The sequence below is a fragment of the Astatotilapia calliptera genome, chromosome 5 (genome assembly GCF_900246225.1).
Source record: "Astatotilapia calliptera chromosome 5, fAstCal1.2, whole genome shotgun sequence".
Taxonomy (NCBI): domain Eukaryota; kingdom Metazoa; phylum Chordata; class Actinopteri; order Cichliformes; family Cichlidae; genus Astatotilapia; species Astatotilapia calliptera.
In genome coordinates, this window is record NC_039306.1 from 11,253,167 (window position 1) to 11,270,070 (window position 16,904).

The 16,904-nt window shown below is 36.9% G+C and overlaps 2 protein-coding genes across 5 annotated transcripts in view; one reads left to right on the forward strand and one right to left on the reverse strand.

Annotated features, from left to right (window-relative positions):
- Positions 1-16,904, forward strand: part of cenpp (centromere protein P) — a 122,017-nt gene that overhangs the window by 13,767 nt on the left and 91,346 nt on the right. The gene's annotated exons all lie outside the window — the stretch shown is intronic.
- Positions 1,779-12,120, reverse strand: ogna (osteoglycin, paralog a). Its single transcript, XM_026167229.1, has 6 exons — positions 11,352-12,120; positions 8,482-8,545; positions 6,476-6,640; positions 5,428-5,630; positions 4,945-5,037; positions 1,779-3,979 (listed from the first exon to the last, which is right to left on the reverse strand). The coding sequence occupies exons 1-6, from the start codon at positions 11,505-11,507 to the stop codon at positions 3,809-3,811; spliced, it is 852 nt and encodes a 283-aa protein (XP_026023014.1). The 5' UTR covers positions 11,508-12,120; the 3' UTR covers positions 1,779-3,808.

The window sequence follows — 16,904 nt, forward strand, 5'->3', positions numbered from 1 at the left end:
GCTAAGAGTAGCTAATCAGACCCATACATATTGCCAGTAGGCATCCTCCTCTGCTTTTGAGCAGGCTAAGTAGGCCATTGTAGTCGGTAATAAATACAGAGAGATCATGTAGACATCTAGTGGTATTGTGAAGAAGTGCACATAGATTATCTAGTTAAAGAGCGGTTTGGTTAAATGTGAGAGAAATTTAATGGAGACATATGTCTTAAGGTTAAACTTGGTGAATGTACAAAGAATGGCTATGTGGATACCTAGGTGAATCGATATAGGTGGAAAAATGTTCCTGTTGATGATTCATCATTATGGGTCATCCTTTTTATTCTATGTGAGTTGTCTTTTTTCTGTTATCTGATTTTCAGAGAATATTTTTTATAAAGTGTAAATAGTGAAAATACAACACCTCCAAAAAGTGACACTGCAGAGATAGACAATTGAAGAGGAATGAAAAGCGTAGAATACCATGGGTTAATGCAGTAGGTGTGAAGTGGTGCGAGCATGATAATATGAGATATTAGGGTGGGACTTTGTTGAAGAGGTAGCAATGAAATATCAAATAGTACATCAAGCTGCACAAGCAATGTGGAACCTATTCTCCTGTTTACTTGGAGAATGCAAAGTTCTGCCAAGTTGGCTGAGCTGAAGGAGGATTAACCCACATTTTCCATACTGGTCTATGTGTTCCAAACTCTTATTTTGCTTTACTTGCATTTTTTCAGGTCTTGTATGGAAAAACAAATTTCCCACCATAACTGTTTTGCTGTTATGTATTCCACGCTTTTATGACACACACAGACAAAACATGTACTTGGAGGAATAAACATATAAAAATACAGAAGCAGAGGAGCTGACATACATCTCTGCACAAGAATCCTAAAGTTTTTTCTGGATAGCATTAACAAGGCAGTTTCTGTCGTACACAACAACAGGTATAATTAGCAACATACAATTTCAGTGCTAACTGGGTTTTCGGTATTGTGGATAGGTAGTTGGAAATTTCTCCACACATGCATAAACCAATATCCACATGCTGAGTTCAGCAATTTTTGTTTTGCTGTTTGTGTTTATTGTGCTAGTGGTTTGAAGTAAAAATCGACTTCTGTCTTTCCAGTACTTTATTATGACCAAGAACTTACTATCATTAGCTGGAGCATGCACACTTGTCTAATGTACAAGCTGTTACTTGCCTCGAACACAACATTGTTACTTACCCCTGGTGTTTTCTTCATCCACAGTTCTTTGTATTTGTAGTCAACTCACTGTGAACACTGATTGACGTTGATGGTTGTGCCATCGTTGCAGCTGTCACAAAAGGACTGATTGTCGTTCACTATTATCAGTATCTTCTACTATTCACTTTACTATTGTAATAAATGTGTAATGGACACATAGTAGCTGTCAGCAGCTTGAAAACACCGTTAGAGTGGGCAAAATACATATTTAACATGGTTGTGAATTTTCTAAGTAAATATAGAAATATATTCCTTATATATTCTTTTGACATGAAATTCTCACCAAAAAAATGAAACGTGTTTGTCCCTTTTAGCAGTGATATCAACAAGTAAAAACTCAAGTTCCAAACCAAAACCACTTTATATACGACACCTCTAAAACCCCTTACATAACATCATTCATGTTGTTGTAATATATAATTTATATATTGAAAACAATATTATTTTTCAAAATTAACTGGCATTTCTACAGTAAATTTCTAGTCTAACTAACCACCTAAAGTGCTTTTAAGTGAAGCTTACTCTAATATTGATTTCAAACACATTATATTAAAAAAAAGTTGAACTTTATTAGAATATCTTCAAACATAGCCATGTAACATATTCCTGTACACCACTATCTTATTCACATCAGTAATAATCTCTAAATTAATTTTAATTAATGGTAGGGAAGAGTTGGGAACAAACGTAAGACACTATAGAAGCAAGAGGAGTAACTTTCACATTACTATAATTCATAGATACATTGTTCCCCAGTTCATTTCTGCTGGAGTCTATAAATTAAGAAAACAAAGGTAAGTCACAAAATACTTAAGTCTAATGGAATAATGAAAAGTGCAATTAATCCACACAATAGCAGAACAAAACACACTTTTCACTTAGTTAACGTATTTACACAATATTCTTGTATTTCAAGAAATGTAGTTTTTAATCAGCAAAGAAAAAATATATATCTTAAAGCTACATACAGTTAACGTAAAGAGGAATGTTAACAATGATCACAGATTTGTGGCCAGTTAGGATATTTTTGTTGTTGTTGTTGTTGGGTTGTTGTTTTTTTTTTTTTGGACATGTGACAATGTTCTATTGAAGATATAGATCTACTAGATATAGATCAGCATGCAGATATCAAGTATTCCTTTTGTATAACTAAAATTACTTCAATCCTGCTTCTTCCCTCCTGTTGTCAGGACTCTAAAATGTCAAGTAATGACTTTCTTAAAGACAAGTAAAGATAGGAACAGCTCACTAGAAAACACATGGATCAAAACAGGGTTGCATGAAGAGTCAGTTTGTGATAAATATGGATCTTCCCATACAGGAACGTGCCAGAGTCCTAGCTTAAACATACAGACCAGACAGCATGAATTATGTCAGTTATCAGCACAAGAATGTTTCGATTTGGCTTTACTAAAAATGTCTAAATATACTTTTTGTACCACAATTTTCATTCAGCTGTGACAATTTAATTGTGAAGAAACTGAATGTGAAACTTTAAAAATAAAACATTATTATAATCACTAATGCATCAATTAAACTGCACTTCAGTCATATATTGAGTGCCCTTTACTCAGAGGTAAATCTGAAAAATCTGCCTTGGGTCCATTCATTTAGATCTATTGTTTTTGATGTAGCATTTTGTTGCTAATTTTAGGTAAAACTTTGAAATGTCAGATTTTGCGTTAAAAGTCAGTTGTTTAGATGAGCAAAAACAGCAAAAATGAAGATGCTTACAGTAAATAACTTGAAATATAAATACATTTTCTTACTGCTCACAATTAGATACAGTCTACTAACAATTTGAAGACATTGGGCTGCAAGAAAGCCTCTTCGTTTGTGACAGCAGGTGTTTCTGTTGTTTCAAGGTCACAAGTAGTTTTGTTTGTTTTGGGATTTTTTTTGTTGTTGTTAAGATTGGTTCATCCATGTAGTAAATCAGCAGGTCAAAATGAAACAACAACTTGGACTGTCAGTGTAGAACTGTTAAAACTGCTGCACTCATTTATAGGATTATAGTAGTTGTAGTAGCATTTTATTACCTGTGAAAAGGGTGCTTTAAGGCTACCAGGAAAGTCCTTGTGGGATTTAAGCCTTAGAAATTGCAACAATCTAACAAATACTGCCACTTCAATGGTTATGCGTGTGCAGGTGTAAAATGTTTCAGTGCACCAAGGGTAATACACCACATTACAGTTATTTTAAAGACATAAGGGATTAAGCCAAGTATACATGACAGCCGGCTTTGACTCTGTTATTTTGATTACAGGTAGAAACACTAATTTTAAATGTGGTTAGACAAACTGGTTGTTTGAAGCATATTGAGATTAATTACACTGATGAAATTTCCTTTACTGCCCACCAGTCAGTAAAAGGCCTTTAGGTGAGTTAATGAACACCTTCAGTCCAGTCAGAGGTTTGATTTTGACCTGATACATGCTGATTGTAGGTTTGCCGAAGTAAAAACGTTGACATCTGTGGGACCAGCTCCACAAATCCAAAATACCATGGTGTCTCCCAGCTCTTTGTTGTGGGAAAACTTCCATCAGCAACAAAGGGAGTACAGTTAAATTTCAGTCTCCTCAACGGTACTTTCCAACAGGCAGTACTTTCATACAGGTGAAGTTGTCGGGGTATTTTGACAGCACCACTGGGTTGCCATCAAGGCGGACCTCATTAAGACTTGGTCGTAGGTAATAGGTGTCATTGGACCTGCAGAAGGTGTCCACATTGACCTCAGTGATGTTGTTGTTCTGGAAGAAAATAAAATAATATTGGTAGAGTCTTTTTTTACACCTCACTTTTAATAAAAATTACAGGTTTTAAATTTAATCTAGAAAAGGGTTGTACCAACGGATATGGATCTTGGAGATCAACAATGGGTAGAGTGATTCCCAAAAGTAACTAATAAAGTCATGCTGTACTTTAATTTTGGCATTCTTACATATGACCAGTACTTGCAACAGAGATCAGTCTGGATGTGAATGTAGGGGTGACCACATTGATCTGTCATCATCTCAGAATGAGAGAAAACAGAAGGAGGGCATTCTAGTCTGACTTTAAATTTGTGTCTAATATAACTGGGGTTGCAGAGACGAGTTCATTCCAAAGCTTTTGAGTCACCGAGTGTGTGTGGATGAAAGGCAAATAAGCTCTTTTTACACATATTAAAAAACATAAAGGCTGATATTCATGTACTTAATGGTCACAAGTTATGACAGGCAACAAAGCTCTCCTGCTGAAATAGCACACATTCAGTCTTTTCATGATGGTAGACAGGGAATTAACTTCCCAGCAGTGTCTCTAAGCAAACCCATGCTCAGTTGTAGGCATGGACACAAACAGCTGCAGACACCACAGACAGTCTTTCCTTTCATAGCTCTTTGAAATTTACACACATGCATAGCAAGTGCATTGTGTGCATCTTGGCAGATGTTCCTGAGTGGGCACGAAAAATTGGTTGGCATGCATCTGCATGGAGCCTCGTGCATACTAGCAAATGCTGGAACTGCACCATTCCTTTAATCCATTTGGCAGTAGTGCTGTTGCATTTGGGCCACACAGTATGCGTTTTTACTGTGGAACTCAGTACAGTAGGCCCCTATGGAGAAGTTTATCAAACCCTACTCTAGAACACAAGTTGTGTACCAATTTGATGATGTCACTGGTGACCAAAATCAATGTATTTTTATATACAATGTTAATAAAACATAGAAACCTGAAGATGTAAGATCCGAACACTCTCTGGGATGTATGGAACAGCCTCCAGCATGTTGTCGGACAGGTACAGGTTAACCAGCTTGGTGAGTTTCTGTTGGAAACAAAAAAAGATTTGGAGAAAGAAAGTTGGACTGCCAAGACACATCAACTTTAGTAGTTAGTTGTACTAACACTGTGTTGAATTGATGGTGTACTGTATATAAAGATAATACCTTGTCATAATTCTCTGGTAACATTTTGAGAAATTCAAGCATTGATATTCATCTCACCTGGAAAGTATAGTATCTTGGAGCATTTATACAATTAGGTGGTTAACAAGATTATTTACCCTTTCAGGAGCATGTAAAATATTTGCGATCACTGCTAAGGACAGTTGACATGGCTCATTGTCAGTTTGTATGTTTTAGTAAAACTTTTTAGATTTTTTATCTCCAAATCAGTCACCAGAGTTGGTTGTTTGTTCGTAGAGGTCATGATGTACCTTGAAAGCATTAGCCTTCACTCCTTTGGTTTTGAGTTTGTTGTAGTTGGCATTGAAAGATGTGAGTTTGGCAGGGAGTGCAGGAAGTTTGACCAGCTGATTCTCAGCCAGAGACAATTCCTCCAGGAGGGTTAGCTTGGAGAAGGCTCCATCTTCAATCTCGGAGATCAAATTCCCTGTCAGGTCGATCCTCTTTAAAGTCACTGTTGATAGGTGAGGGTTTTAAAAAAAAAAAAAAGAAACAAAGAAGTTGTGCTACTTTCATCAATTACAGAAAAGTGAACATGCAGTTGATACATATGACTAAAAGCTAAGTCATACAGTACAAATAATGACTTATCATGTCCCTTGGTTAGTATAGATAATAGTTGACTCTTTACAATGAAGAAGATATCTGTGCTGCAAAGGGCAAGATATGCAAACTCTGACTTACAAGGTTGAAATTTTTGCACTAGATTAATAATTTTTCCTACTGGTGGGTGATGGGATCTTTTAAATCTCCTCTCCCAGGACCCCCAAAATTTCAAATCCTACTCTTATCAACAAAATCTTCATCCTTTGTCTTAACCATTTGTCCAAGTATGGGCACTGGAGTATGTCTCAGGAGAAGGCAAGAGGCAGGGTACACCCTGGGCAGTTGATCACAGGGGCAATACATAGAGACAGACTACCATAAATTTACACTAGGACTATTAGATTAACAGATGTTTACCCCATGGAGGTCAGACATTTAAATATCTGACTTTTGTGACACAAACAACGTAAAGAATTATTAAGAACAAGCAATTATAACTTAAGAAGTATGTCTTTGGCTTGTGGGGGAAACCAGAGCACTCAAATGAAACCCATACAAGCACAGAAAATACAGTGCCCCAGCACTTAACATAATATCCTGTTGTGAATCTGTGTCCAACAACTGACTACGTCCCATTAAAAAACAAATAAATATATATATATATTTTTTAAATTGCTGAATGTTAAGCAGAAACTTGAGTTTTGAACAGATGGATTAATCAACAAACTCTGGAGTAACCATGTTAAGACTTACCAATTTGAGCAAAGTCTTTGTTTTTGATCTTTCTTATTTTGTTGAAGCGTGCATACAGATAGGCTGTTTCTTTAGGTAGTGTGGGAATGGAGGTCATGTCTGGACTGACCTCCTCACAGTACACCGAGCCAGTCAGACACACACACAGCAGACAGGTGGGAAGGTCTGCAACACAAAGGCATCCATAAAAACCAAGGCGCCTTCAAAGTCCATATGGCCTTACTACATTTAAGCCATAAGTAATTGCTTTTTTTGCAACTAAGTGATCAATTTTAATGGTATTGTTTTTACCTAAGACAAAAACGTCCAAACCTTTTCAGTTTCAGAACCCAAACAATTCTGTCAAACCATATATTTTTTACTTGTGTAGTCTATAATGTCTTAATTTCTTTTTTCTACTTTAACCAGTAACTCTGTTTATGAGGCAAGGTAGTAAATTCTTCCTTGCTGTGTTCAAAACACAGCACTGATACATCTATCTATCTATCTATCTATCTATCTATCTATCTATCTATCTATCTATCTATCTATCTATCTATCTATCTATCTATCTATCTATCTATCTAATATATACATATACATATATAAGAGAGAGAGAGTGCGTGATGGGATCTTTTAAATCTCCTCTCCCAGGACCCCCAAAATTTCAAATCCTACTTTATCAACAAAATCTTCATCCTTTGTCTTAACCATTTGTCCAAGTATGGGCACTGGAGTATGTCTCAGGAGAAGGCAAGAGGCAGGGTACACCCTGGGCAGTTGATCACAGGGGCAATACATAGAGACAGACTACCATAAATTTACACTAGGACTATTAGATTAACAGATGTTTACCCCATGGAGGTCAGACATTTAAATATCTGACTGTTGTGACACAAACAACGTAAAGAATTATTAAGAACAAGCAATTATAACTTAAGAAGTATGTCTTTGGCTTGTGGAGGAAACCAGAGCACTCAAATGAAACCCATACAAGCACAGAAAATACAGTGCCCCAGCACTCTCTCTCTCTCTCTCTCACACACACACACACACACACACACACACACACACACACACACACACACACACACATATACATATATATATATATATATATATATATATATATATATATATATATATATATATATATATATATATATATATATATGAGAGAGAGAGAGATAATATCTTTTTTTTTGTATCTTCAGTTCCACGGTAAAGGCCTTTATTTAACCTTTATTTTTAAATGTACATTACAAATAAGTTTATCTGGGCTATACAGTTTCCATCAGTAGTCTTTAGTAGTACAAGTAGTAGTAGTAGTATTTAGCGTAGTTTATTGTAGTCACTAAAGTCTCTTTTCAATGTCAGTCCTTGGCAAACACAAGTAAGCAGCAATAATCTGTTAAGGCATTTAGTTTTATATTTAGTTTAGTTTTGTTTTCCCACAAGTGTAAATATGAAGCAGTGTCAGAAATTTAGGATATTCATCTCACAATGTGAGTGGTGTTTAAATTTTGTTCCAGGTGTCCTTTCAGGTTAGATGGACAACTTTGAACTTCTCTTACTATGCACAATAGGACTGCTGTTTTGGAGCCAAGGCCAAAGATACTGTTTTAATTCTTTTGTGTTCTTTCACATTCCAAAATCTCACAGTGTATACCCAACTTAATAGGTATTAAACCCTTACAAAAACCTAAGCTGTTTGAGATACTCAAAGGATTTATTGTTATGAACACTATGAATTGCATCAAGGTATTGTTATCCACCTCAGCATTATGGAGTTCCTTGCCAGCATGTGCTCGTGATTTCAAACAACCAAAGGCGAAAGCTTGAATGTTAACCCAGACAAAAGGACCTTGATCTGGTTCATACTCTTGGTGTAGTTCGTAATCTTGGTCCAAGGAATGTTCATTGTTCGTCGACTTTAACAATACTATGAAGGTCTAAGAAAGATCAAATCTGAGATGCATTTTCTTGTGTGTGACATTAGATGCAGGTAGAGTAGGTCTTTCTCTTACCAGCGGCATCTGCTTCCGCTGTAATTGGGTTGTCATCAGGTTCATCAGCAGGAGGCAGCGCCCTCTGCAGGAGAAAACATGGCCTGTTCATATAACGGCCAGATCATTGGCTAGAGCAAAACATCAACACTGCTAGGGTTAGGTCAGTTTGGAAAAATGCTTAAATATTACAGTATATCAAATTTGAGGTAGGAACCAAATAAATGTTATACAACACTGTAAAAGTATATGCATTGCCTTGTGCTTGGCTCAACTTGCAGCAGCTAGCTATAAGAGATTCATGAGCCTGAGCTTTTCATCAGCTGTTAGTTATACAGGGTCGCTGTGTACTTAACTTTGACATAATGAGACTGTAAACATTACAGCTGCCTGTTTTGGTAGGTTCATATTGCAAAAAGTGCAAGTAAGAAGATGAACCAGTATGTCTAGTTTCATTTACAGCTCTTTGAGGGTTTAGTAACACTGCAACACTGTAGATCAAGGAACCAGAAGCCAGAATTTTTCAACTCAGGCCAGTTATCATGGTCTACAGCAGGGGTGTCAAACTCAAATACACAGTGGGCCAAAACTCAAAACTGGAACAAAGTCGCGAGCTAACGTTAATATTCATTGAAATGTATTTAATCCTCCAGATATAAGAATGAATCTTTTCTTATGGACACAGTTCAACACCATAGTTAGCTGAGGCCAACAGGAATGTGGATATTGTGTTCTCCTTTTGCCTTTGTAGGTCTCCTTCAGGTAATCTGGCTACTCTCAGTCCAGACATTTACATGTAAGGTTAAATGGGGTAAACTGCCTGTGGATGTAAGACACATGAAGTGCTTAGAATAAAGCGCTGTATGCGTATATGGGTAAATGTAAGTTGTAGTGTAGAGAACTTTGAGCTGTCAGTAAGACAAGAAAAAAGCTATAGTAATTCCAGTCTGTTTGTGGGAATGTGGGGAATTTATTGTCCGAAGTTGCTGGCTCTGATGTATGATACTGTTCATATATGGTCAGAACTTGTCTTCTGAAGTACTCCCAGTGACTGAGATAGTGACCAACCAGGGTTTGTGAACTGAAACCTGGGTAATATTGTAGTGCTGCAACTTGAAAACTAAAGAGAATTAGGTAGGTGGGTTTTGTGCATTCTTAAGGGCATTTCATGGTGCATGGAAACCACATATTGGACAAATCCCATGATAGAAAAAAATTATGTGAGGTTTTCAAAATGAAGAAACTCCTCTTTTTGGATTTTTGGAGATTTTCTATGTGAGCATGCTTATACTAAGAACACGACCGAAGATGGAGAACTATACAGTACCTATAAAGCACAAAACTCAAATTTAAGTTATATGGACCCATATGGCTACGCAGATGAAGAAACGATATGTTAGTTTTTAGCGTTAAAAAAAGTCTAGGTATGTTTTGAGATTTGAGGCAGTGGACCTACCCTAATTTAACATAAACATAAAAGGCAATTGGAAAACCACAAATCTGGAATAATTCAAAAGGTCTTTGGCCATTTGCTGTGTGATTGTTTGAAAGTGTCTTATAAGGTGATGGAACAAAGCAATATGCTGCTGGAGGTTACTGCAAAGAAAAAAATATGCTAGCTTTCTTCATCTAGTTATACAACAAAAGAACTTGTGACATGGCTGACCGTTTTTAGTTTGAGTTATATTTCAGTCTTCTAGCTGAGTGAAGACGAAGGTGCCTCAAAAAAGCATGTTTGCAAACATTAAGCATTAGAGAAGGAAACTAGAATACTGGTACATAACTCATAAACAAATAGCATCATTATTGAATAACCTTGAGCAAAATACGGGCTCCGTTCCTACTGCTGAGTCCCTAAACCAACTGACCTGGTCTCGAGCCAGTTGAAAGAAAGAAGAGCTTTGCACATTGTGGATTAAAAAGTTAACATAATAACCTTTTGGTAAATAGCTAATTGTAGCAGCACCAATAGGTATAAGGTCTGTCACTGAAAAATGAAAAGCAGCTGGTATTCAAACTGAAGTTATGGTTCCATAGCTGTATTGTGTTGTCACACTCCACATTTGTCTCACTCTCTCTCTCCCTGTGGATTGTTTGTGGGTTTTTCTCTTCCTTCAAGTGTTTTCTGAAGGAGAAATCAGACCAGATTTTGGTTTTATTCCATCCAAATATTTCTTAAGGGGGTTAATGTGGTTAGAACAGGGTTAATGTGGTCGACCCAGGGTTGTGTTTTGGTAAGACTCCACAGAAATGGGTTGTGTATGTGTGTTGGAGCTGTGAGCTTAATGGATTATCTGTTAGAAGAGGAGGACAGTGAAATGAAGTGCTAACAGATGCTGCCATTACCAAGTAGCAGAAAGTGGATTATCAACTAAACCATGAAGTGGATTAATTATTGCTTGTGTAATGTAGTAGAATTAATTGATTTTGAATGTGCCCAGCTATTAAGCAAACCTTCTTTCTCCCTCTTTGTAAAGCATTGCTCAAATTGCTTTTTCATTTTTCCAACCTGCTCTCAATAAAGTTTTCTGGTTTTGTCTGGTTTCACTGCAGTCTTGAAACTATGCCTCTTATTCATTAAGAATAAGAATATTATCCTTGTGCCTTTGATTTACCTCAATATGCATGCCTGGTCATTATTGGAATTATTTATCTTTGGTGTGTCAAAATAACCACCTTTTGTCATTATTTAACACTGTGACAAATGTAAAAAATGATCTTCTAAGTTAATGCTGTCAAAACAAACTTTTTAATATCTTGATTAAAAAAAATGACAAAACTTTAACAAATTAAAAAAAGGCTAGAAAAATAAAAGAAAACACCAAAAATAGTAGATATAATCCCATAAATCCATCCCAAAGAAATAATAATACAAATAATAAAGTTCTCACCCTAGCCCTCCTTGATTTTAAATAGTCACTGAAGTATCCATTCAGTTGACTGCCAGCTAGAGATCCTGGTATCAGCTGTGAGTCGTGGTCGAAAGTCCTGGCTGAGGCTGCCACCAGCCATGGCACCAGCATACAGGTGAAAAAGAGCGTCTTCATGCTGTCCAAAACAGTGTGATGCAGACACACCAGCTCGCCTTAAAGTCTGAGTTTGGGTCAGCAGCTGCTTTTTGCCACAAGCCCCTGGTTGAATGTGTCAAATGACTCTATTTAAAGGCTGAACCAGTAGCTTTCAGCAGACTCTTAAAGCAGAGTTTATAGAGCGCAGCACTTAACCCTTTCCTGACCACCCACCATCCATCTGCTGAGAGACAGACTTGGACACAGACAGGATGTACAGTGAGAAGCGCACACACCAAAATGAGGCACATATGGAAAATGATGAGAAAGAATAAAGTGTCCATTTTTCTCCTAAATGTCCCTAAGTGTGTACAGGAAAAAAATATGCAGAGAAAGCAGAAAAACCGAAAGTTGACAACCAAAGTGTGAGTGTTTTTTGTCAGAAGGAATGTCTGTGGTCTCTGCCCAGCCACTCTGTAATGACTTATAATAACCAACCTATCTTTCATTAGGCTGGATCAGTGTTTTTCTTCTTCTCCTACTATGTTATTCTCTTAGCCGTTGGTCAGACAATTCATTTAACAGCCATCAAGTAAGCACTTCTTATAGGCTGGGATTTACCAATATTCATGTTTTCTTTCTGGACAGCTCTCTCAGTAACTAATGTTTCTGGCTGGAACTGCTTTTAGTTAGTCATATCATCATTTTAAAATTATTAACAAAAAATGATCTGCTCTCTGCTGATATGAAGCCATAACAATCATCTACACAGTTCTATAGATAGAACTTACTTTTTTAATTAATGATGATTAGGGGCTGCCGAGGGACGTAACAGTCTTCTTTAAGATTCACATTAAATTTTTGGAAGAATGCTGCTTGATTCAAGCAGCCATTGCAAGTGATAGTCATGGCACTCAGTCTTGAATTAAAATCTGTGGCAGATTATGATGATGATGATGATGATGATGATGGGAAACCGTCAATGGTGGAAAAAAAGATTTTTAAAGCCTTATTAAGTCAGCAAATTATAAGTGGCTTTTGGCAGATTTGACTGATAATTCTATACATGCAGTCCTTATGTCTCCATGACCACTGAAATTAAAGGTCATTTATGTCATTCTTTAAATTAACTACCAAAATGAGTGCCCAGAGACTTGCTTCTCAAAGGACTTTAAGCATCTGCTCAGTGTTTTTTGTATTTAATTTTTTCCCCCTCTAGCATTATTGTATAATACCTAAAAGCAAATATTGGTTTACTTAAGGACTGTCTTGTCAGATCCCGTTAAGGATGTCCTGTGGGCACCTTACCCACTTTTAATCTTGTATAAGTTAGGGTGTAATGATTATTCAAATTCATGGTTCGCTTCATGCCCTAGTTGGGCCACAATTTTGGCTTTTGATGTTTCGGTCACTGTTTAAAACTTAAACTGTAATACTTATAGTGAAACCATATGACATTTGTGTGTGACATTTCCACATGTGACATTTCCAGTTGCCTGAAGCTACTGTAGAGGCTCATAGTCTAACATGTTACTGATACACTTTATGATGATTTTTTTTTTTACCTTCATTTGTTATCCTGTTTGTGAAATTACGGGAGTAATATCTGAGAAGCAATTCTTTACTTTGGATATGATGTAGCATAAACAGCTGTGCACAGACTATGTCTTCATCTCCCTTGAAGTCATTGTGCGTTTTTCATAGACTTGACTTATTGTAGAATCATTCAAGATGGTAAGCATACTAGCCTTTGATGTTATTTTATGAAGTTTTAAAGCAGTGCAAGTGTTAAAAAAGTGTTCTGTCAGAACCACTGTCCTACTGTTGCTGACCAAAGGCGCTTTAGCAGTTAAACTGAGGACTCGTGACTGGGTGAGCCTGAGCCCAGGACAGTCCCTCCAGCAGGAGCATTTGGTTTCTTTATTTCTTCCTTCCTGATGTTGGGGTGTCTTGAATGAAAATGTTGTTCAAATGTTCAAATGCTTCTCTTCTTTGAACGTTTTAGTTTGAGTCCTGCTTTCTGATGTGTAAGATTTGTGTTGGGACTTCTCATTTATATAGTTTTTGGTTGCATTTAGGTCTTAAGTTCTTGGGTACATATGTTCAAAAGTGGTGTGGGAGGACACTAGATATTATTTGTATAAAAAATTATAATATTTTTATGGTGCCTAAATGGCATTGAGGGATGTAGAGGCATTTCATTCAACAATTTAAATCACAGGCTGACTGACCAGTAGATTAAACAGACTGTTATAGCAAGGAATCATTTGTATCAAAGGTAAAGTAAAACTTCTGGTCTTGCAAGCAGTTTCCTGTAAAGACAGTCCAATACAAACCTTACCATGCAACTGTAAACAATAAAATGCTTGCAATTGATGATTAAATTTCTTGTATTTTTGCCTTAAAACCCAGTATGATTTGTATAAGTTAACTGCAGTCCATCCAAATGCATGTAATAGGTAAGCTTAGGTATGACATCAGATTTGATGTATTTGGATATTAGCTGTTGGATGGTTAATAGAGTAACATCATAGCAGCAGTCACATTTTACTTGGTCGCAAGACCATTACAACAGCTGACTTTGAACCTCTCTCACTGTTATCGATATGTTTCCCTTACATTGGTCATGTTGACATAAGAACAGCCTAATGTCACACAGAGTTCAGTTTTAGCCCTCTTGAAGACCGTATTCAGAGCAGTCTGTTGCCTGACATAACTGGGGGGGAGGGTGTGAACCATGTTTAAGGCCAAAGCACTTTGCTGTAAGACAATAAATTGACACAGGTTTAGAGTTGGTGCCTCAAGTTAAGGAGTTCAAGTATGCAAATTAATTATTTATCATTTAAAATTTTTGCCAAGCAGTAAAACTTAAGGCAAAATGTGAATGTGTTCTTGTTTTCTGGTTGATGAGAGAAAAGTGGGCACAGCAAATGCTAACATAAAACAAGGATCTATACACTCAGCATACTGGTCATATCTCAGCTGTTCATCATTTTAATCAATACACCTCTTTATTTTAGCATCGGTCGGACCTCCACAGGCTTGTGTTTTAAAAGTGTAATAAAGTACTTAATTGGCAATAAGACATCAATAAATAACAGCTAATATGGTAAACATGAAAAATGTCACAAATAAATTAAAAGCAGAATTGCTGGGAAATGAACAAAAAAGGAAAAACCTATGGGAGTATTTTCCAAAGCAGAAAGGCCAAGAGATTCTTAGTAATAAAACCAGAGAGACTCTCAGGCTATTTAACAGCTGTTGAGGTCCAGCTGTTCTTGTCAGAGAAATCACAGAAATGTTGGACTTGTCCAGAGCAGTTCTTAAGAAATTTATTTTGTGTGTGTCTGTGTGTTTTTCATAAAAAAAATATTGAAATTAAAATGCTCTATAAAAGGCAGTACTTCTCTATAAACAAGTAAAGCTGAAGAGAAATGACTGAAGTGTAAGAGGAAAATGGTTAAATAGGAAACATCTGACCATCTCAGCCTTCAAGAGTAGAGAAAAAAGAAGGGGGCCCAGATATAAACATCCAAGGAACATGAGCCCAGACTGTTACAGGTGTGTTAGCAATTATGAACACCTTTAAACTTTTATGACTCTGGGACGAGGGCCAGCAACTAGAGAATGTTTTTACTGTCACTAATTTTCTATACCACAGTTGGGCTGTCAGGGTGTTTCACTGGTATTTCACTCCACAACAAAGGAAGTCACTGGGGAAAGCCACCCACAATAACACACTAAACGCACATTATTCCCGCCGTGTTGGGAATGTTCCTGTCACGCTCAATCTGTTTGTGAACATGAATAAACCTTTTTAAAGCCATTGAATTCTTGTGTACCACTGCAGAAACACGAACACAGAAAATAATTCCTGTGTTGATTGACCTGGTGGATGACTAAATGAAAGCGAAAGGGTTGTAAACTCAGCCTTGAGAGTTGGACAAGAGAGAAAGATTTTATTCTCTTAACTAGCAACACCATTTTTTTGAGACTGTACTGGACTTGGTCTAAGTGTCTGAAATCAAATTTAACAACAGTCACCCAGTCATGTTCTGTGCACGCTAAAGACGCCCAGTGGGGTTTTCTTGTAAACAGCCAAAGATGTTTACATCCAACATTTCTCAGAACATGTGGGGTGTATCTTCTGAGGTTTACCTAACATATTGAAAACATTTACTTCCTCATAAAACTCTGGGAAAGCAAATTTTTTAAATGGTTTGCATCGTTCACGTATGCAGCTAAATTCCCTATACTTTTGCTTACTCTTCTGAAAGCTCTCTCCATTTTTGTTCTGTCTCTATAAAACAGCTGAATTTGAATCAATTCAAATTCAAGCCAATATGTTCTGTGATCTGCTGCCATGGTTATTAGGATGGTAAATAGTTTTCCAGCTGAGAGCAAAATCTTCTAAATGCAACCACAAAAATGCCTATTTGATACCTTTTTAGATCGCCGTGCAACCTTTAATTATAACAGTAGTAGTATATTAAGGCATTCTTGAATGCTGAAATGAATGGCACTGTTGCTAGGTGCATCTCTTTGTTAAATGGTAGTTGGAGCAGGATGAGTATTATGCTGCATACAATCCAGTACAGACCATACAATTTTTTTTCTGTTTTAATAATTTATTAATTTGTATAATTCACATAACAATTTAATAGTCCCCCCCCCCCTTTTTTAAAAAATCACTTTTCCAGCTTGTCGTCCCCCCCCCCCCCCCCGTGTCTTCTGCCAGCTGTGGTCAATGTGACGGTGAGCTGAGTTTTAGGGTGACAGGTGTAAGTGAGCGATAAGTAATGGCAGGCTGAGGCCAACCCAGTCAAAACAATATGCATGAGTAAATGTACTCTACACACAGACGCCCATTTCACTGAAGAGTATCTTTCGACACGGTGGACCACCTGGCTAGGCATTATGTAGCCTTGGTCTGCATGGGTCTGGCTGACTATTGACATGGTGTATTAACCCACCACTAAGATCCATGTGCTGTGGTAGTGACATAGCCACCTGCTAGCTCTGGGCTGCCGCCAGCAACTGGAAAACTGACAGTGAGGCTTTTTATTTTAGCTCTGAGACTTCTTACGTAACAAATGTTTCATGTTTTGCAAGTTAATAATTAACACAAATATACTACTTGAGTTTTCTAATTAGGCTTCTTGTCAAACTAAATAAAGATGAATCAAACTAACGTTCAGAAAATTCTCAGCCCACTCTACATCTCTACAGAGCATTTTACCTTTATATACTATATAGTTGTGATTTTACACATCTACTGATGGTTCATTCAGCTAGTGATATTATTAATAATTAATCAGAACAGTGTCTGAGATATGCATGAGTCTGTATGAGCTTATAGCATCACAACATTCCTTATGTTACCTCAAAATAATCCCAAAGAAGTTATATAGATTTACAATTTAGGAATACAAGATC